At 48.8% G+C, this 19,617-nt stretch overlaps 1 protein-coding gene across 3 annotated transcripts in view; it reads right to left on the minus strand.

Moving 5' to 3' along the window:
• sorbs2 (sorbin and SH3 domain containing 2) overlaps positions 1 to 19,617 on the minus strand; it is a 230,215-nt gene that overhangs the window by 87,076 nt on the left and 123,522 nt on the right. For all 3 annotated transcript variants that reach the window (XM_033018570.1, XM_033018571.1, XM_033018572.1), the window contains exons 10-11: positions 14,780 to 14,966; positions 8,978 to 9,092 (exon numbers count right to left, since the gene is read on the minus strand). In XM_033018570.1, coding sequence (XP_032874461.1) covers positions 8,978 to 9,092; positions 14,780 to 14,966 — 302 coding nt within the window. The remainder of the gene's footprint in view (positions 1 to 8,977; positions 9,093 to 14,779; positions 14,967 to 19,617) is intronic.

Consider the following 19,617-nt stretch of genomic DNA (forward strand, 5'->3'; position numbering starts at 1 on the left):
GCTGGGACTGTCCCAACGTTTAAGAAACAGTTAAACAGTCGAGACCTTTTCTTCAGGCTCAGTGGACTCTTTCTGTACACTTGCTGATCGGGGATGTGCTTGGGTATGGCAGTATTCTACTTTTGTTTTTGTATCAAAAAAGAATTTATTTGATTACGAACACGATACAAAAACCAAACAAAACAACCCAGAACCGTGGTGACCCCCACCACCTCCATCTCACAAAATCACCAAGTTATTCAGACACTGTATTCCAAATATACTAAGTAACTACTATACAACTATGTCCCTCTCTAACAACACATGTGCGAGGGCGGACGTAACGTCGGTAAAGGAGCAAGCATTTGGCTCGGGCAAAGCCCTCTTCCGCCTGGCGCCGTGACTCGCGGGTGGCCGGCTTGGCCAGGCCTAGGAGTAACCCAACCAGCATGACTTCAGCCCTGCCCACTCCCCAGAACCGCTGCTCCCCTTACGGACAATAGGTGGAGTGGCGGTGCTCCTTGCCCTCCGCTCCCTGGCCACAAGGGGGCGCTGGCAGTACTCTACTGGACTGTGGTAGATACGAGGTTCGCCGTGTGTTTGCACTTCACACAAATGCCAATGAAAGCAACATCCAACCATTTTTCTGTCCAAACTGCTCAACGATGCTTTTTCTTTAGTAGCACCAGGGAGTGGGCCTTGGTTGATCATAGTTACAGAGTCAACCTTAATGACAAAAGGGCCTGATTACAGCAAGCTTGGCAGTGGCAGCAGACTTTCCTTGTCAATACTGATGTTTCTGCCAGAGAGGCACTGCTCATAAGTTCGGGAGTAACTCAGCGGGTCAGGCAGCATCTGTGGAGAACATGGACAGGTGACGTTTCACAGAGTGCTGGAGTAACTCAGCGGGTCAGGCAGCATCTGTGGAGAACATGGATAGGTGACGTTTCACAGAGTGCTGGAGTAACTCAGCGGGTCAGGCAGCATCTGTGGAGAACATGGACAGGTGACGTTTCACAGAGTGCTGGAGTAACTCAGCGGGTCAGGCAGCATCTGTGGAGAACATGGACAGGTGACGTTTCACAGAGTGCTGGAGTAACTCAGCGGGTCAGGCAGCATCTGTGGAGAACATGGACAGGTGACGTTTCACAGAGTGCTGGAGTAACTCAGCGGGTCAGGCAGCATCTGTGGAGAACATGGACAGGTGACGTTTCACAGAGTGCTGGAGTAACTCAGCGGGTCAGGCAGCATCTGTGGAGAACATGGATAGGTGACGTTTCACAGAGTGCTGGAGTAACTCAGCGGGTCAGGCAGCATCTGTGGAGAACATGGACAGGTGACGTTTCACAGAGTGCTGGAGTAACTCAGTGGGTCAGGCAGCATCTCTGGAGAACATGGACAGGTGACGTTTCAGGATGAGACCTAACATCATGTATTGTCTTTCTGCTGACTAGTTAGCATGCAACATAGGCTTTTCACTGTACCTCGGTAGAGTTGCTGTCTTACAGCGCCAGAGTCTGGGTTCGATCCTGACTATAGGTGCTGTCTGTACGGCATTTGCACGTTCTCCCCGTGACTGCGTGGGTTTTCCCTGGGTGCTCCGGTTTCCTCCCACACTCGGAGGACATGCAGGTTTGTAGGTTAATTGGCTTTGGTAATAGCTGTAAATTGTCACTAGTGTGTAGGATAGTGCTGGTGTACGGGATGATCGCTGGTCTGCACGGACTCAGTGGGCTGAAGGGCGTGTTTCCGCGCTGTGTCTCCAAAACTAAAAACTAAATCTAGATTGCTAGATATCAGAAAACAATGGATAACATTATAGACAACAGACAATAGACAATTGATGCAGGAGTAGGCCATTCGGCCCTTCGAGCCAGCACCGCCATTCAATGTGATCATGGCTGATCATCCCCAATCAGTACCCCGTTCCTGCCTTCTCCCCATATCCCCTGACTCCACTATCTTTAAGAGCCCTATCTAGCTCTCTCTTGAAAGTATCCAGAGAACCGGCCTCCACCGCCCTCTGAGGCAGAGAATTCCACTCTCATAACTCTCTGTGTGAAAAAGTGTTTCCTCATCTCCGTTCTAAACGGCTCACTCCTTATTCTTAAACTGTGGCCCCTGGTTCTGGACTCCCCCAACATTGGGAACATGTTTCCTGCCTCTAGCGTGTCCAAACCCTTAATTTTATATGTTTCAATAAGATCCCCTCTCATCATTCTAAACTCCAAAGTATACAAGCCCAGCCGCTCCATTCTCTCAGAAGATGACAGTCCCGCCATCCCAGGAATTAACTTGTGAACCAAAGCTGCACTGTGTAGGAAGGAACTGCAGACACAAGTTTACACCAAAGAGAGACACAAAATGCTGGAGTAACTCAGCGGGTCAGGCAGCATCTCTGGACAGAAGTAATGGGTGACGTTTCGGGTCGAGACCCTTCTTCAGATTATAATATAGTGCCTAAACAAAATAATGGCTGGCATTGAATTCCAAAATGGAGTTCTGTTGATGACCTTGGTGATAAGAATTATTTCTATTGTGTTTAACAATGACTAACTGTGTTATTCAGGAAAATGCAATATATTCAGCCCATATCGAATTCTTTGTAAAATGATCGCATTCACGGACAAATGTAGAGCTATGATCCTCTGCAAGGAGGTGAAAGATTTGACACAGGGCATCATTTTTTGTTTTTATGCATCAACTTATGTGTCTCCATGTAGTCAAATTGCCTGGGAATAATTACATTAATTGTTTAAGAAAGAACTGCAGATGCTGGAAAAATCGAAGGTAGACAAAAATGCTGGAGAAACTCAGCGGGTGAGGCAGCATCTATGGGGCGAAGGTGTTATCTTTGCCCCATAAATAAAACAAACACCCTCACTGGTGCTGCCTGACCCGCTGAGTTACTCCAGCACTCTGTGAAACGTCACCTATCCATGTTCTCCACAGATAACCAATAACACAACTTTTGCTGTTATCATTGAATGTGTTGGACACTGTTAATGGATCAGACTGCTTTGCCGTGAAGGCATTCAGCTACCGTGTTCAAAGAAATGTAAGCTGTCTCCGAGAGACATATGTTCCCGTTAATAGTCGGCTGTCATCTTACATTTGTCCCATGGACTGAAAGGAGGCACACATGGTATTAACGTTTACAATAAGCACTAGGTCAGGAGGAGGAAGCTGAAGAATTGATAGCTAAACTTTGACAATAGACTGTAGAAACAAGGAACTGCAGATGCTGGTTTATAAACCAGTAGAGTGCTGGAGTAACTCAGCGGGTCAGGCAGCATCTGTGGAGAACATGGATAGGTGACGTTTCACAGAGTGCTGGAGTAACTCAGCGGGTCAGGCAGCATCTGTGGAGAACATGGATAGGTGACGTTTCACAGAGTGCTGGAGTAACTCAGCGGGTCAGGCAGCATCTCTGGAGAACATGGATAGGTGACGTTTCACAGAGTGCTGGAGTAACTCAGCGGGTCAGGCAGCATCTCTGGAGAACATGGATAGGTGACGTTTCACAGAGTGCTGGAGTAACTCAGCGGGTCAGGCAGCATCTCTGGAGAACATGGATAGGTGGCAGTTCAGGTCAGGGCCCTTCTTCAGGATTCGTGTTGGAACTCTTCTCAGTTTAGTGATACCGTGCGGAAACAGGCCCTTTGCCCCACTGAGTCCACGCTGACCAGCGATCCCCGCACACCAACACTATCCTACACACACTAGGGACAATTTACAATTTTTCCAATCCTACTAACCTACTAGTCTTTGGAGTGTGGGAGGAAACCGGTGCACCCTGAGTAAACCCAGGCGGTCACGTGGAGAATGTACAAACTCCGTACAGACAGCACTCGTAGTCAGGATTGGACCCGGGTTTCTGGCGCTGTGAGGCAGCAACTCTACCGCTGCACCACCGTGCCGCCCTTGTTTGATAATGACCCAGAGACCAACTACGGATGTTTTAAAATGACCAGGTACGGTTTCTGCACAGCTTTGACAAGAGTGTTTTTGACACAGATTTACTGACGATTGTTTTCAGTCGTAGGTTTAATTCCTTATTCCCCTTGAGAAAGAAAGTGCACATATAATTTCTTCAACCCATCCCCATAATATTCATGAACATAAGTGATAGGAGCAGAAAAGCCATTCAGCCCATTAAGTCCATTCCGCCCTCAATCATGACTGATCTATCTCTCCCTCCTAACCCCATTCTCCTGCCTTCTCCCCATAACCCCCGACACCTGTACTCATCTCCCTGCTACCTTCAGGTAGAAGGTACAGGAGCCTGAAGACTGCAACAACCAGGTTCAGGAATAGCTACTTCCCCACAGCCATCAGGCTATTAAACCTGGCTTGGACAAAACTCTGAACATTAATAACCCATTATCTGTTATTTGCACTTTATCAGTTTATTTACTCATGTGTGTATATATTTATATTATGGTATATGGACACACTGATCTGTTTTGTAGTAAATGCCTACTATGTTCTGTGTGCTGAAGCAAAGCAAGAATTTCATTGGCCTATCAGGGACACATGACAATAAACTCACTTGAACTTGAACTGATCAAGAATCTATCTATGCCTGCCTTAAAAATATCCACTGACATGACCTCCACAGCCTTCTGTAGCAAAGAATTCCACAGATTCACCACCCTCTGACTAAAGAAATTTGTCATCTCCTTCCTAAAGGAACGTCCTTTAATTCTGAGGCTATGACCCCTAGTACTAGACTCTCCCACTAGTGGAAACATCCTCACCACATCCACTCTATCCAAGCCTTTCACTATTCAAAAGGACTTAAACATTTATTCTCCGTTGAAGAAGCATTCAACGTGTTCAGAATCGGAGTCATAGAGTGATACAACATGGAAACAGGTCCTTCGGCCCAACTTGCCCACATCAACCAACATGTCCCACACTAGTTCCACCTGCCTGCGTTTGGCCCATGTCCCTCTAAACCCATCCTAATCATGTACCTGTCTAAGTGTCTTTTAAAAGAGGGCATGGATTAATTTTTTACACAGGGCGGCACGGTGGCGCAGTGGTAGAGTCACTGCCTTACATCGCCAGAGACCCGGGTTCGATCCTGACTACGGATGCTGACAGTACGGAGTTTGTACCTTCTCCCTGTTACCGTGTAGGCTTGGATAGAGATGCTCTGGTTTCCTCCCACACTCCGAAGACGTATAGGTTTGTAGGTTAATTGGTTGCTGTCAAATGGTAAATTGTCACTAGTGCGTGTAGGATACTGGTCAGTGCAGACTCGATGGGCAGATGGGCCTGTTTCCACGCTGTATCTCTGAAGTCTAAAGCCTAAATGTTGTAACCGCAATTACCTCCTCTGGCAGCTCGTTCCATACACCCACCACCCTACGTGAAAATTCACCTTTCAGGTTCCTCTTAAATCTGGTGCCCTCAGGGAAAACTGGTGCAACTTTACAGGGAAGGTGTCAATTCCACACACTACATTTAAGTCGAGGTCAAACCCAAGTCGCTGGAGCTGTGAGCCACCAGCATTATTGCTATCCCGTAAATTTTCTCTGAAGGGTGAAACTGCACGGAGTGATTTACCATAATCAAGGATATACTTACTGTACAGGGAATGTCACGGAGGCACACAGCTGGGAAACAGGCAATAGACAATAGACAATAGGTGCAGGAGTAGGCCAATCGGCCCTTCGAGGCAGCACTGCCATTCAATGTGATCATGGCTGATCATCCCCAATCACTACCCCGTTCCTGCCTTCTCACCATATCCCCTGACTCCGCTATTTTTAAGAGCCCTATCTAGCTCTCTCTTTAAAGTATCCAGAGAACCTGCCTCCACCGCCCTCTGAGGCAGAGAATTCCACAGACTCACCACTTTCTGTGAGAAAAAGTGTTTCCTCGTCTCCGTTCTAAATGGCTTACTCCTTATTCTTAAACTGTGGCCCCTGGTTCTGGACTCCCCCAACATCGGGAACATGTTTCCTGCCTCTAGTGTGTCCAAGCCCTTAACAATCTTATATGTTTCAATGAGATGCCCTCTCATCCTTCTAAACTCCAAACTCCAGAGTGTACAAGCCCAGCTGCTCCATTCTCTCAGCATATGACAGTTCCGCCATCCCGGGAATTAACCTTGTAAACCTACGCTGCACTCCCTCAATAACAAGAACATCCTTCCTCAAATTAGGGGACCAAAACTGCACACAATACTCCAGGTGTGGTCTCACTAGGGCTCTGTACAACTGCAGAAGGACCTCTTTGCTCCTATATTCGATTCCTTTTGTTATAAAGGCCAACAAGCCATTCACTTTCTTCATTGCCTGCTGCACCTGCATGCTTACTTTCATAGACTGATGTGCAAGGACCCCCAGATCCCGTTGTACTTCTCCTTTTCCCTTGACGCCATTTAGATAGTAATCTGCCTTCCTGTTTTTGCTACCAAAGTGGATAACGTCACATTTATTTACATTAAACTTCATCTGCCATACATCTGCCCACTCCGCCAACCTGTCCAAGTCACCCTGCATTCTCATAGCATCCTCCTCACAGTTAACACTGCCACCAGCTTTGTGTCATCTGCAAATTTGCTAATGTTACTTTGAATCCCTTCATCCAAATTATTGATGTATATTGTAAATAGCTGCGGTCCCAGCACCGAGCCTTGCGGTACCCCACTAGTCACTGCCTGCCATTCTGAAAGGGACCCATTAATCCCTACTCTTTGTTTCTTGTCTGCCAACCACTTCTCTATCCATGTCAGCACTCTACCCCCAATACCATGTGCCCTAATTTTGCCCACTAATCTCCTATGTGAGACCTTATCAAATGCTTTCTGAAAGTCCAGGTACACTACTTCCACTGGCTCTCCCTTGTCCATTTTCCGAGTTACATCTTCAAAAAATTCCAGAAGATTAGTCAAGCATGATTTCCCCTTCGTAAATCCATGCTGACTCGGACCGATCCTGTGACTGCTATCCATATGTGCGGCTATCTCATCTTTTATAATTGACTCCAGCATCTTCCCCACCACCGATGTCAGGCTAACTGGTCTATAATTCCCTGTTTTCTCTCTCCCGCCTTACTTAAAAAGTGGGATAACATTAGCTACCCTCCAATCCACAGGAACTGATCCTGAATCTATAGAACATTGGAAAATTATCACCAATGCATCTACGATTTCTAGAGCCACTTCCTTAAGTACCCTGGGATGCAGACCATCAGGCCCTGGGGATTTATCAGCCTTCAGTCCCATCAGTCTACCCAACACCATTTCCTGCCTAATGTGGATTTCCTTCAGTTCCTCCGTCACCCCAGATCCTCTGGCCACTACTATATCAGGAACAACCCAAAATCGCACACAGAATGGTTGCTCCAGTTTTTGAGGGGAAGGTTTTCATTCACAACACGCCTCCCCATCTCACCCAACTGCTGTGTAATAATGTTATATAATAATTATACATTTTTGAAATCTTCCCTCAGGAATCTGGATAAACAGCAATGTAATGTCCAGTCCATTGCTGGTCATGACCTTCCCAACACAGGAGGTGCTGCCTCAGAACGTACATATACCAATGCAACTGGTTCAGAACGTCGCAGCCAGGCTCCTGACAGGTACCCGCAAGTGGGACCATATTACCTCCATTCTGGCCTCTCTCCACTGGCTGCCATGATGGTCCAGAGTTGATTTTAAGGTTCCCCTGTTTGTCTGTAAAGCCCGGAAGGGGCTTGCTTCTCCCCTATATCACAGACCTCCTGAAGGGCCACTTTCACCACCTAATTCACGACCTCTGCCGAGTTTGCCCTCGACTCATACTCGCAGCATGGTCGTCACGAGGTCGTAGGTAGGTCGTAGCAGGCCGTGATGCTAGTCGTAGGTACTCGTGGCATCAAGTAGGTCGGGGCGTTTTTTCTAGCCTGATGAAAAATGTCCACGAGTAAAAAAGGTTGTGAATTAGGTCGTGAAAGTGGGACAGGCCCTTTACCCCTTAAGGCCTGTCCCACTTTCCCGAGTTATTCACGAATTCCCCCGAGTTTTCCCCTTGATTCAAACTCGCAGAGTGTTCGTAAGGGTCCGTGGGACGCTGTAGATATATCGTAGCGGCTCGAAATGCCAGTCGTAGGTACTCGGGGCATCAGGTAAGTCGGGACGTTCTTTTCCAGCCTGATAAAAAATGTCCACGAGTAAATAAATAGCCCCGAGTACCTACGGCTGGCATAACGGGCCGCTACGAGATATCCACGGACTCCTGCGGCCTCGTTACGAACATTCTGCCAGTTTGAATCAAGGGGAAAACTCGGGGGAATTCGGGAATAACTCGGGAGATTTCGTGAATAATTCGGGAAAGTGGGCAGGCCCTTTACCTCCAGGTCCCACAGGTCGGCTGACATGAGGCCCCTGGCTGTCCCGCGATCTAAACTTAAGCTCAGGGGTGACCGTGGCTTTGCTGTTGCGGCCCCCTAGACTGTGGGACAGCATCCCCCTCCCTATCAGATCTGCCCCCTCCATCGACTCTTTTAAGTCCAGGCTCAAAACTTATTTTCATTCACTAGCATTTGAATTCCCCCTGATGTGGCTGATCTTTGTTTTGTGTCTTGGAGCTGATTATTTGTACCCGTGCGCTGTGCACATTCCTGCGTAATGTCTAAGAAGGAACTACAGATGCTGGAAAATCGAAGGTAGACAAAAGTGCTGGAGAAACTCAGCGGGTGAGGCAGCATCTATGGAGCGAAGGAAATAGGCAACGTTTCGGGTCGGTACCCTTCTTCTGAAGAAGGGTCTGAAGATGGGTTTCGACCGAAACGTTGCCTATTTCCTTTGCTCCTGAGATGCTGCCTCACCCGCTGAGTTTCTCCAGCATTTTTGTCTCCCTGTGTATGTCTGTTTCTTTTTGTGATTTTTGCTACCTGCTCTAGTCTGTACAACACTTTGGTCAACCTGGGTTGTTTTTAAATGTGCTAAATACATTTTTATTTTAAACGACAGAAAATTGATTTGAGGCGAAGTTCTTACCGGACGTTCATGCTCTAGGATAGATGATTTTCCCGGCTCATATTCAAATATGCTGCGTGGCTCAGCTCGGTATCTGCGCGTATCCACCTTTCTATCAGGAGGATCCCATTCATTCCTAACCAGGCGAGAGGAGAAATCCGTCAGTTTTCCGCGCATACTAAAGCCCTTGTCCCACGATGCGAGTTTACCCAAGACCTCTCCCGAGTTTAAAAATATAAATCAAACTCGTGGTACTTCATCACGATTATTTTTTTACTCTTGGACATTTTTCACACTGTTGAAAAAACTTCACGAGTTTCCGCATTTCCCGAGTACCTGCCGTTAGCGTCACGAGCCGCTACGAGACATCCACGAGCTCCTACGTACCCGCTACGTACATTCTACGTACTTACCACGAGTTTGATTATTTTTTTTAAACTCGGGAGAGCTCTTGGGTAAAGTCATACAGTGGGACAGGGGCTTAAGCCACAACTAACCTACAGCAGCGAGAGCTGTGAATCTCCCCAGGGCTTGGCCTCAAGCTTCCCTGTTCTCCCCCGTCAACCCTTGAATGAACACACAGGTTACTCAGGAGATCCCCTTGGTGAAGGCATACTCAACAACGGAACTGACAGTGTACTCACATGGTAGTTATAACTTATTGTTAATCTAGCTAGCACAATCTCTGGCTGTGATTAAGTCCACAATTTCCCAGTGAGGGGCATAAAAGGGGTTCGGGTGCTAAGTTTACTGTCCTACATAAGGGCACGTGAGGGGTGAGGGCAACTTAACCATACCATGGTAGGGAAAGGGAGACAGTTCAATAAATAACATGATAGAACAAAACTGATCAGCAATAACTATGGAAGAACTGTACACATCGTAACCTGCAATCAAGTAAAATGATTTCAGAGCAGGTTGAAAGGTTAAATTATTCTGCTGACATATCGGCGGCATCATAATACGGGTGTGATGTCACGGCCAGGTTCAGCTATAAGGACTGGCTGGGGGAGCGAGGATTAACGGATTCATATTTAATATTTAACCTGTGGATTAATATCCACTGATGGGCTCTGAAATGAAAGAACATTCGGCTCCAAACAATGAGGAGACAAAGAACCACAGTCGCTGGTTGATGCACAAAAAAGGACACAAAGTGCTGGAGTAAAGGACCTGTCCCACGAGCATGCGACTCCATGCGGCAAGCGTGACCTATAGGGCCTGTCCCACGAGCATGCGACTCCATGAGGCAAGCGTGACCTAAAGGGCCGGTCCCACCAGCATGCGCCTGCATGCGGCAAGCGCGACCTAACGTGGTCGCTTGAGCCATACGGCCTCGCGGGGCCGTTCCCACTTCGATCGCCGGAGCCGTATGGAGTTGTGCGGAGCTGGTCCCGACATCGCGCGGGGCTCCGAAAGACTGACCGGGTTTAAAAATTCCACGCGGCAACGGCCTGCCGGCCCACAGCTGCCTCGACGCCGTACGCACCGCCTCGACGCTGTACGCCCGTCGGACTTCGCTCGAACTTCACGTCACTCACTCGACCTCCGTGCGTACGGTGCCGAGGCAGCTGCGGGCTTTAGGTCACGCTTGCCGCATGGAGTCGCATGCTCGTGGGACAGGCCCTTTACTCAGCGGGTCAGGCAGCACGCTCTCCACTTTAGAAGTTGGAGATACAGCGCGGAAACAGGCCCCTTCGGCCCGCCGAGTCCTCGCCGACCAGCGATCACCCCGCACACTCGAACTATCCTACACTCACTGGGGACAATTTACAATTTTACACAAGCCAATTACCCCACAAACCTGCACGTCTTTGGAGTGTTGGAGGAAACTGGAGCTCCTGGAGAAAACCCAGGCGGTCACGGGGAGAACGTGCAAACTCCCTACAGACAGCACCGGTAGTCATGATTGAACCCGGGTCTCTGGCGCTGTAAGGCAGCAACTCTACCGCTGTGCCACACAGTAGACAGGAATAGACGACCTTTCGGGTCGAGACCCTACTTCAGACTGATTGTAGAGATGGGAGAAGAAAGTTGGCAAAGGGGAGAGGCAGGTAATTGGTGGACGCAGGTGAGCGGGGTTGTTGATAGGCAGATGGTTGGAAAAAAGATGAGAGATAAGAAAGGAAGGACAATGTGAGGCGCTTGAGGTTAGTTTAGTTCAGTTTAGTTTAGTTTAGAGATACAGCCTGGAAACAAGCCCTTCGGCCCACTGAGTCTGCACCCACCAGCGATCCCCGCACATTAACACTATCCCACACACACGAGGGACAATTATAAACATGCACCAATCACCCTGGCCACAAACTCTTTGAATCACTTCCCTCTGGAAGGCGACTCCGGACTGTCAAAGCTGCCACAGCCAGATATTAAAAGTTTTTATCCACGAGTAGTTGCTCTACTCAACAGCCAAAAATCTGTAGCCTCCCTTTGATCTGGTATTTTGTTGGTTCACATGCTTGATCAATGGTGTTTTATCATTAATGTTTTATTATTATTAATGTTTAGTATTTTCGGAGTCATTCGTAACTGTCGCTGTATGTCATGTTGTTACTTGTGGGCGGAGCACCAAGGCAAATTCCTTGTATGTGAATACTTGGCCAATAAACTTACTTACTTACTTAACTTATAAACTTGTACATCTTTGGAGTGTGGGAGTAAACCGAAGATCTCGGAGAAAACCCACGCAGGTCACGGGGAGAACGTACAAACTCCGTACAGACAGCTCCCATAGACGGGATGGAACCCGGGTCAATGATGCTGCAAGTGCTGTAAGGCAGCAACTCTACCGCTGCGCCACTGTGCCGCACTTTTGAAGAGTTGCAGCTTGTGAAGCCGGAAGGAGGAAAGTGGCAAGAGGAGGGTGGGGGGATGTGTATATACTCCAAATGTTGCGCTGCACAGGATATTGCACCCGTGTGTGTGCGGGAGGGATAGACAGGCAGGCAGATTGAGTGCAGACTAAGGGCGGAACACAGTGGCGCAGCAGTAGAGCTGCTGCCTTCCAGCACCGGAGACCCGGGTTCCATCCTGACTCCAAGATCTCCGGTTTCCTCCCACACTCCAAAGACGTACAGGTTTGCAGGCTTAATTGGCTTGGCGTAAGTGTAAATTGTCCCTCGCATGTGTAGGATAGTGTTAGTGTGCGGGGATCGCTGGTTGGCGCGGGCTCGGTGGGCCGAAGGGCCTGTTTCCCGCGCTGTATCTCTAAATTAAACTAAACTAATCGAAACTAAAAAGACTGCAGATGTTGGAATCTGGAACAAAAAAGAATTAACAGAACTTGGAAGGACTTGGCTGCTGAGGGCCAAAGGTGTCAGTCGACATTTTGGTTCGAGACCCTGGCATCAGGACTGAGAGGGAAGTGGAAAGATGCGGTGGGATCACGTTGGGAGCTGGCAGAAATGGTGAACGTGGATATGTTGGATGGTGGGGTGAAGAGGTGAAGACCAAGAGAATTGTTTGCAGTTTTGTCCGGGGCGTTGAGATGGGGGATGAGAGCTGATGTGAAGGAAACGCGACTAATGGTTTCTTCATTGGATGAATGAATTAATTAATTAATTAATTAATTATGCTTTATTGCCATCTGTGACAAGTCACAATGAAATTCTTTGTTTTGCAGGCCCAAGGTATGCAAAGAGTCGCCATATAAAGGGCACCGACAAAGTTACAAAGTCTCTCCATTTTAACGCAAACCATTGTTAACACCTTCCATTTGTGGTCCCCCTTAGTTCTTGGCGGTCCTCCCACACTGGGACCTCCCACACCGAGTCCTCCCACACCTGGTCCTCCCACGCTGGGTCCCCCCACGCTGGGTCCCCCCACACTGGGTCCTCCCACACATGGGTCCTCCCACACTGGGTCCTCTCACACTGGGTCCTCCCACACTGGGTCCTCCCACACTGGGTCCCCCCACGCCGGGTCCTGCCACACTGGGTCCTCCCACGCTGAGTCCTCCCATGCCAGATCCTCCCACACTGGGTCCTCCCACGCTGAGTCCTCCCACACTGGGACCTCCCACACCGAGTCCTCCCACACCTGGTCCTCCCACGCTGGGTCCCCCCACGCTGGGTCCCCCCACACTGGGTCCTCCCACACATGGGTCCTCCCACACTGGGTCCTCCCACACTGGGTCCTCCCACACTGGGTCCCCCCACGCCGGGTCCTGCCACACTGGGTCCTCCCACGCTGAGTCCTCCCATGCCAGATCCTCCCACACTGGGTCCTCCCACGCTGAGTCCTCCCACACTGGGTCCTCCCACTCCGGGTCCTCCCACGCCAGGTCCTCCCACACTGGGTCCTCCCACGCCAGGTCCCCTTTTCTGATATTATCTGATTTTAGAAACAAGGTAACCGCAGACGATATGTGTCCGACGGAACTGCAGATCCTTCTTCAGACCCGAAACGTTATCTACACCTTCTCTCTAACCCACCGAGTTACTCCAGCTTTTTGTGTCTTTCTTCAGTATACTTCATGGATACTTTCAAGAGAGAGCAAGATAGGGCTCTTAAAGATAGCGGAGTCAGGGAAAATGGGGAGAAGGCCGGACCGGGGTACTGATTGGGGATGATCAGCCATGATCACATTGAATGGCGGTGCCGGCTCGTAGGGCCGAATGGCCTACTCCTGCACCTATTGTCTAATGTCTATAAACCAGCACCTGCAGTTCCTTCCAACGCACAGTGTCTCCATGCTGTATCTCTAAACTAAAAAACTGAAAACATCACAGCAAATAACAGCATCCTCAATTGACTTTCATGGTGGATGATCTTGAATAATCCATCTATCATTCCTCAAATAATTCAAATGCCTTGCAGGTTTTTGGAAGAAGTGTCTCAGCTTTGAATCCTCACCGATAATGTTCTCCATTCTTAATTTGATTTAGTTTTTAGTTTTTGAGAAACAACATGGAAACAGGCCTTTCGGCCCACTGGGTCCGTGCTGACCAGCAATCACTATAACCAGTTCTATCCCACAGATTAGGGACAATTTACAGAAGCCAATAAACCTATGAACCTGTACGTGCGGGAGGAAACCCGCGCGGTCACGAGGAGAACGTACAAACTCCGTACAGGCACCAACCATAGTCAGGATCGAACCTGGGTCTCCGGCGCTGTAAAGCAGCAACTCCACCGCTGCGCCACCGTACCACAGTAGGGTCTCGACCAGAATTGTCGTCTAACCATGTTTTCCGGAGATGTTGCCTGACCTGCTGAGTTACTCCAGCACTTTGTACTCTTTCGTCTATTAACCAGCATCTGCTTTTCCATGTCTCCAGATATCTTTCAATACTAAGATTCAAAATGGTGCCCAACCCATTGTGGATCTCCAATCACGCATTAGAATGGCTGCACACTTTTAAATCTCTACTCTGACAGCAACATTTCTTATTCCCTTTATCATGTATCTGCACATTGTGGATGGTCGATTGTAATCATGCATTTCAGTTTTAGTTTAATTTAGAGATACAGCGCGGAAACAGGCCCTTCGGCCCACTTAGTCTGCGCCGACCAGCAATCCGCGCACATTAACACTACCCTACACACTAGGGACAATTTACAATGATACCAAGCCAATTGTACGTCTTTGGAGTGTGGGAGGAAACCAGAGATCCTGAAGAAAACCCGCGCAGGTCACGGGGAAAACGTACAAACTCCGTACAGACAGCACCCGTAGGCAGGATGGAACCCGGGTCTCTGACGCTGTGAGGCAGCGATTCGACTGTTGCGCCACCGTGCAACCTTTCGGCTGACTGGTTAGTACACTACAAAACATTTTCACTGTGCCTCGGCACAGGCGACAATAGACTAAACTCAACTTACTTCTCCGTGACTCCTGCTTCTCGTAGCCTTGGTTGTGATGGGATGGGTAGAGGAGGTGGTGGCGGTAATGGGACTGTCTCCGTGTAGAATTCCACACCGTTGTCCGAGATGCTCTTTGTTAGAGGTCGGTAGGTATGTGTCTTAGGAGGTGGGTGGGCCTGGACAGAGGTGAACGATCTGTAGTAATCTGGCACAAAACACAGAAAGAGATCCATCTGGAATTAGTTATATAAACACTCTGTAACTGGGTGCACACTAGGGTAGCCAACTGTCCCGTATTAGCCGGGACATCCCATATATTGGGCTGAATTGGTTTGTCCCGTACGGGTCCGCCCTTGTCCCGTATTTGACTGCTACTACTCGGTTCGAGGGGACTGTCGGGCCAGTTCGCCGCATCCGGCCCCGCCTCACCCGTCCCGACGTAGTGCAGCCCATGGAGTGCAGCAGCAGCAGCAGCGCCTCGCCCGTGGCCCCGTCGGTCGACAGCCCGGCCAGCTGTCCGACCTTCGGACCTTCGCTCACCGCCGACACCACCACCACCCCTCCTTCTCATGGCCGATCATCGGTTCGTGAGTTGGATGGGGTGCCGGACTCTGCGAGCGACGTTGCGGGGCCCGGGTTAAACCTCCTCAGCTGGCCCACTGGCTGGGCTTTGTGTGCAGTCCAGCACCCGGGCCAGCTCATCATTCACCCAGCAACGGCCGAGTCAGTCAACGAATTGCCGTCGGGAATTTGTCCCTTATTTTGACCTTTTGTCCCTTATTTGGGAGTGAGAAAGTTGGCAACCCAAGTGCGCGCACACACACACACACACACTCAAATAAAAATCACACTTTCATTCAGATACACCTCAAAATATGTTAAAACACCGAACAGTACTGAACACTGAAAGGGCGTCACGGTGGCGCATCAGGAGAGCGCTGCCTTACGGAGCTCGCAGCGGCAGAGGCCCAGGTTTGATCCCGACCACGGGTGTTGTCTGTACGGAGCTTGTATCTTCTCCCCGTGACTGAGTGGGTTTTATCCGAGATCTTTGGTTTTCTCCCACACTCCCAAGACGTGCAGGTTTGTAGGCTAATTGGCTGGATATAAATGTAAATTGGCCCCAATATGTGTGTAGGATAGTGCTGATGTGCGGGGATTGCTGGTCGGCGTGGACTCAGCTGGGCCTAAGGGCCTGTTTCCGCGCTGTATCTCCAAACTAAACTAAATACAGCACAGGGAGAGGCTCGAAGCAAGGCGCACCCTGGCCACTCCCTCTTCTCCCCTCTCCCATCGGGCAAGAGGCACAGAAGTGTGAAAATGCACTCCTCCAGATTCAGGGACAGTTTCTTCCCAGCTGTTATCAGGCAATTGAACCATCCTACCTACACAACTGGAGAGCTATCCTGAGCTGCCATCTAACTCATTGCAGACCCTCGGATTACCTTTGATTGGACATTTATCTTGCACTAAACGTTATTCCATTTTTCCTAAATCTGTGCAAAGTGAACGTTTCTATTGTAATCGCGTACTGTCTTTCCGCTGACTGGTTAGCATGCAACAAAAAGCTTAAGGGCTTGTCCCACTTGGGCGTCATTTGCGCGTCATTTACGCGACATCATTTACGTGTCACGACGTGTGTCGTGACGTGCACGTAATGTACGCATGGTGCGCATTACGCGCGCATGGTGTGTGGTAACGTAGGCAGTGACGTGCGATCGCATGCGGTGGCCCAGGATTATGGGATGTACAAAATCTTTGCGCGCCATTTGCGTGACGTGTAAATGATGCCTTAGTGGTTCAGGCCCTTAACTCAGTACACGTGACAATAAACTAGACTAGACTAGACTACACTCTTTGGCTCTCCACTGCCTGCAGAAACGTACATTAATCCTTAACTCTTAAAACCTCATTGCTGCATCATTCTCATTCCGCCCATGGCTTGAAGGATCAAAGTGAGACAGGGTTTCAGATGTTGGTGCCTTGTGTTTGCCCACACCCATCAGAGAGGACCCAGGGCACTCAAACGTCATGTTGCTGTGATAGGAGCAGATTTAGGACATTCAGCCCTTCAAGTTGGGGTGAGAGATTGCAACCTTCACGTGGTCCGCCCTTTTTCGACGAATGCAATCAACCCAGCGTGCACAATTAAATAAGATCAAATAAAATAAGTTGTCCCACAAATTTAGGCTGTGCATGCCATACGCAAGAGGAAGAGGAAGCCTTTCAAGTCTACTCCGCCATTCAATCATGGCTGATCTATCTCTCCCTTCTCACCCCATTCTCCTGCTTCCTGAACAAATACAAATTACTGTTGAATAATATGTCATAGAACCTGGTGCTATGGTCATGTGATAGGAGCAGAATTAGGCCATTCGGCCCATCAAGTATACTTCCCCAATCAATCATGGCTGATCTATCTTTCCCTCTCAACCCCATTCTCCTGCCTTCTCCCCATAACCCCAGACACCCGTACTAATCAAGAATCTATCTATCTCTGCCATAAAAATAACCATTGACTTGGCCTCCACAGCCTTCTGTGGCAATGAATTCCACAGATTCACCACCCACTGACTGAAGAAATTCATCCTCATCTCCTTCCTAAAGGAACGTCCTTTAATTCTGAGGCTGTGATCTCTGGTCCTAGACTCTCACACTAGTGGAAACATCCTCTCCACATCCACTCTATCCTAGCCTTTCACTATTCTGTACGTCTCAAAGAGGTCCCCCCCCTCATTCTTCTAAACTCCAACGAGTACAGGCCCAGTGTCGACAGTGCCAATAACCCATACATTCCTGGGATCATTCTTGTAAACCTCCTCTGGACCCTCTCCAGAGCCAGCACATCCTTCCCCAGATATGGTGCCCAAAATTGCTCACAATATTCCAAATGCGGCCTGACCAGCGCCTTATAGAGCCTCAGCATTACATCCCTGTTTTTGTATTCAAGCCCTCTTGAAATAAATGCTAGCATTAAGTTTGCTTTCTTAAACATTGTAAGATTTCCATTCTTATGGCCAATGTGATCTTTTCAGTAAAATGCTTCATTTTCTTGATGTAAAGCTCGTCACACGTTAAAGAAAAATCTTTGTGGAAAAACCATCGTTAGCAAAGAATCAATTAATTGTCATAGTATTTGCAGTATTAGCACAACTTTATTCCCATTATTTAACACAGTATTAATATGTTAATATTAAAAAGTTCTTTTTTAAGTCTTAGTTTAGTGTATTTTAGAGAAACAGCACGGAAGCCAGCCCTTCGGCCCAACGAGTCCGAGTCGACCAGCGATCCCCACACATTTACACCCACTAGGGCCAATTTTTACATTTACCAAGCCAATTAACCGACAAATCTGAATGTGGGAGGAAACCGAAGATCTCGGAGAAAACCCACGCAGGTCACGGGAAAAACGTACAAACTCCGTGCAGGCAGCAACCAGTAATCGGGATGGAACCCGGGTCTCCGGCGCTGCATTCGCTGTAAGGCAGCAACTCTACCGCTGCGCCACCGTGACTGCCCTTGTCGTCAGTCATTAGGTATTTTTCAATGAGTTCATCTTTCAATACTGAAACCAATAGTTAATGAGATTTACTAACTGCGGAACATTAGTTAGTCGTGGGCAATGTCATTGCTAGGGAGGTTTTGGCAGAGAGAACCAAGTTTGTAATGTTAAATGTGATTAATTTCACTGCTTCCACTGTACTATATATATGGAGACGAGCAAGAGATGTGTGGGACAGCACGGTGGCGCAGCGGTAAAGTTGCTGCCTTACAGCGCCTGAGACCCAGGTTCGACCCTGTCTACGGGTGTTGTCTTAGAGTTTGTACGTTCTCCCCGTGACCACGTGGGTTTTCTCTGGGTGCTCTGGTTTCCTCCCACACTCCAAAGTCATGCAGGTTTGCACTTTAATTGGCTTCGGTAAGAATTGTAAATTGTCCCTAGTGTGTGTAGGATAGTGTTAGTGTGTGGGGATCGCTGGTCGGCACGGACAAGTTGGGCTGAGGTGACTGTTTCCACGCTGTATCTCTAAACTAAACTACCATAAAAGAGAATTGGCAGATGGGTCTACAAGGGCTGGAGATGAAAAGGAGACAAAAGGCGTGACAAAAGGGGGAAAGAGGAGGCAGATATCACAACGGCATTTAAAAGGGACTTGGGCAGGACAGGTTTGGAGGGATATGGGCCAAACGCAGGCAGGTGAGACCAGCTTAGATTGTTTGGCATGGAGGCTGTTTCTGTGCCATATGACTCTATGACTCTTGGGTTGCACAGTTGCGCAGCGGTAGAGTCGCTGCCTTATAGCGTAGGAGACCCGGGTTCGATCCTGACTATGGGTGCTGTCTGTGTGGAGTTTGTACGCTCGCCCCGTGACCGCGCGGGACGTCTCCGTGTGCTCTGGTTTCCTCCCACATTCTAAAGGTGTTCAGGTTTGTAGGTTTATCGGCTTCTGTAAGTTGTCCCCAGTATGTAGGATGCGAAACTGGGATGATATAGTGTACGGGTGATCGTTGGTCGGCAGCGGCTCAGTGGGCTGAAGGGCCAACTTCCACACCATGTCTCGAGTAAACTAAGACTCTAAGAGGAAATAGTAAACGTGACAAGAGAGTGTCAGATAAGGGAATCCATGTTCTTCTAGAGATGCTGCCTGACCCACCGAGTTGGTGTTCAATACAAGATTCCCGCATCTGCACTTCCTCGTTCTACCACAAAAGGGACACGTTTTGTGCAGAGTCAATGAAGTGCAGAAGGTCGACAAAAATGCTGGAGAAACTCAGCGGGTGAGGCAGCATCTATGGAGCGAAGGAATAGGTGGCGTTTCGGGTCGAGACTCTTCTACAATCTGAAGAAGGGTCTC

Source organism: Amblyraja radiata, chromosome 3, assembly GCF_010909765.2.
Source record: "Amblyraja radiata isolate CabotCenter1 chromosome 3, sAmbRad1.1.pri, whole genome shotgun sequence".
Lineage (NCBI taxonomy): Eukaryota > Metazoa > Chordata > Chondrichthyes > Rajiformes > Rajidae > Amblyraja > Amblyraja radiata.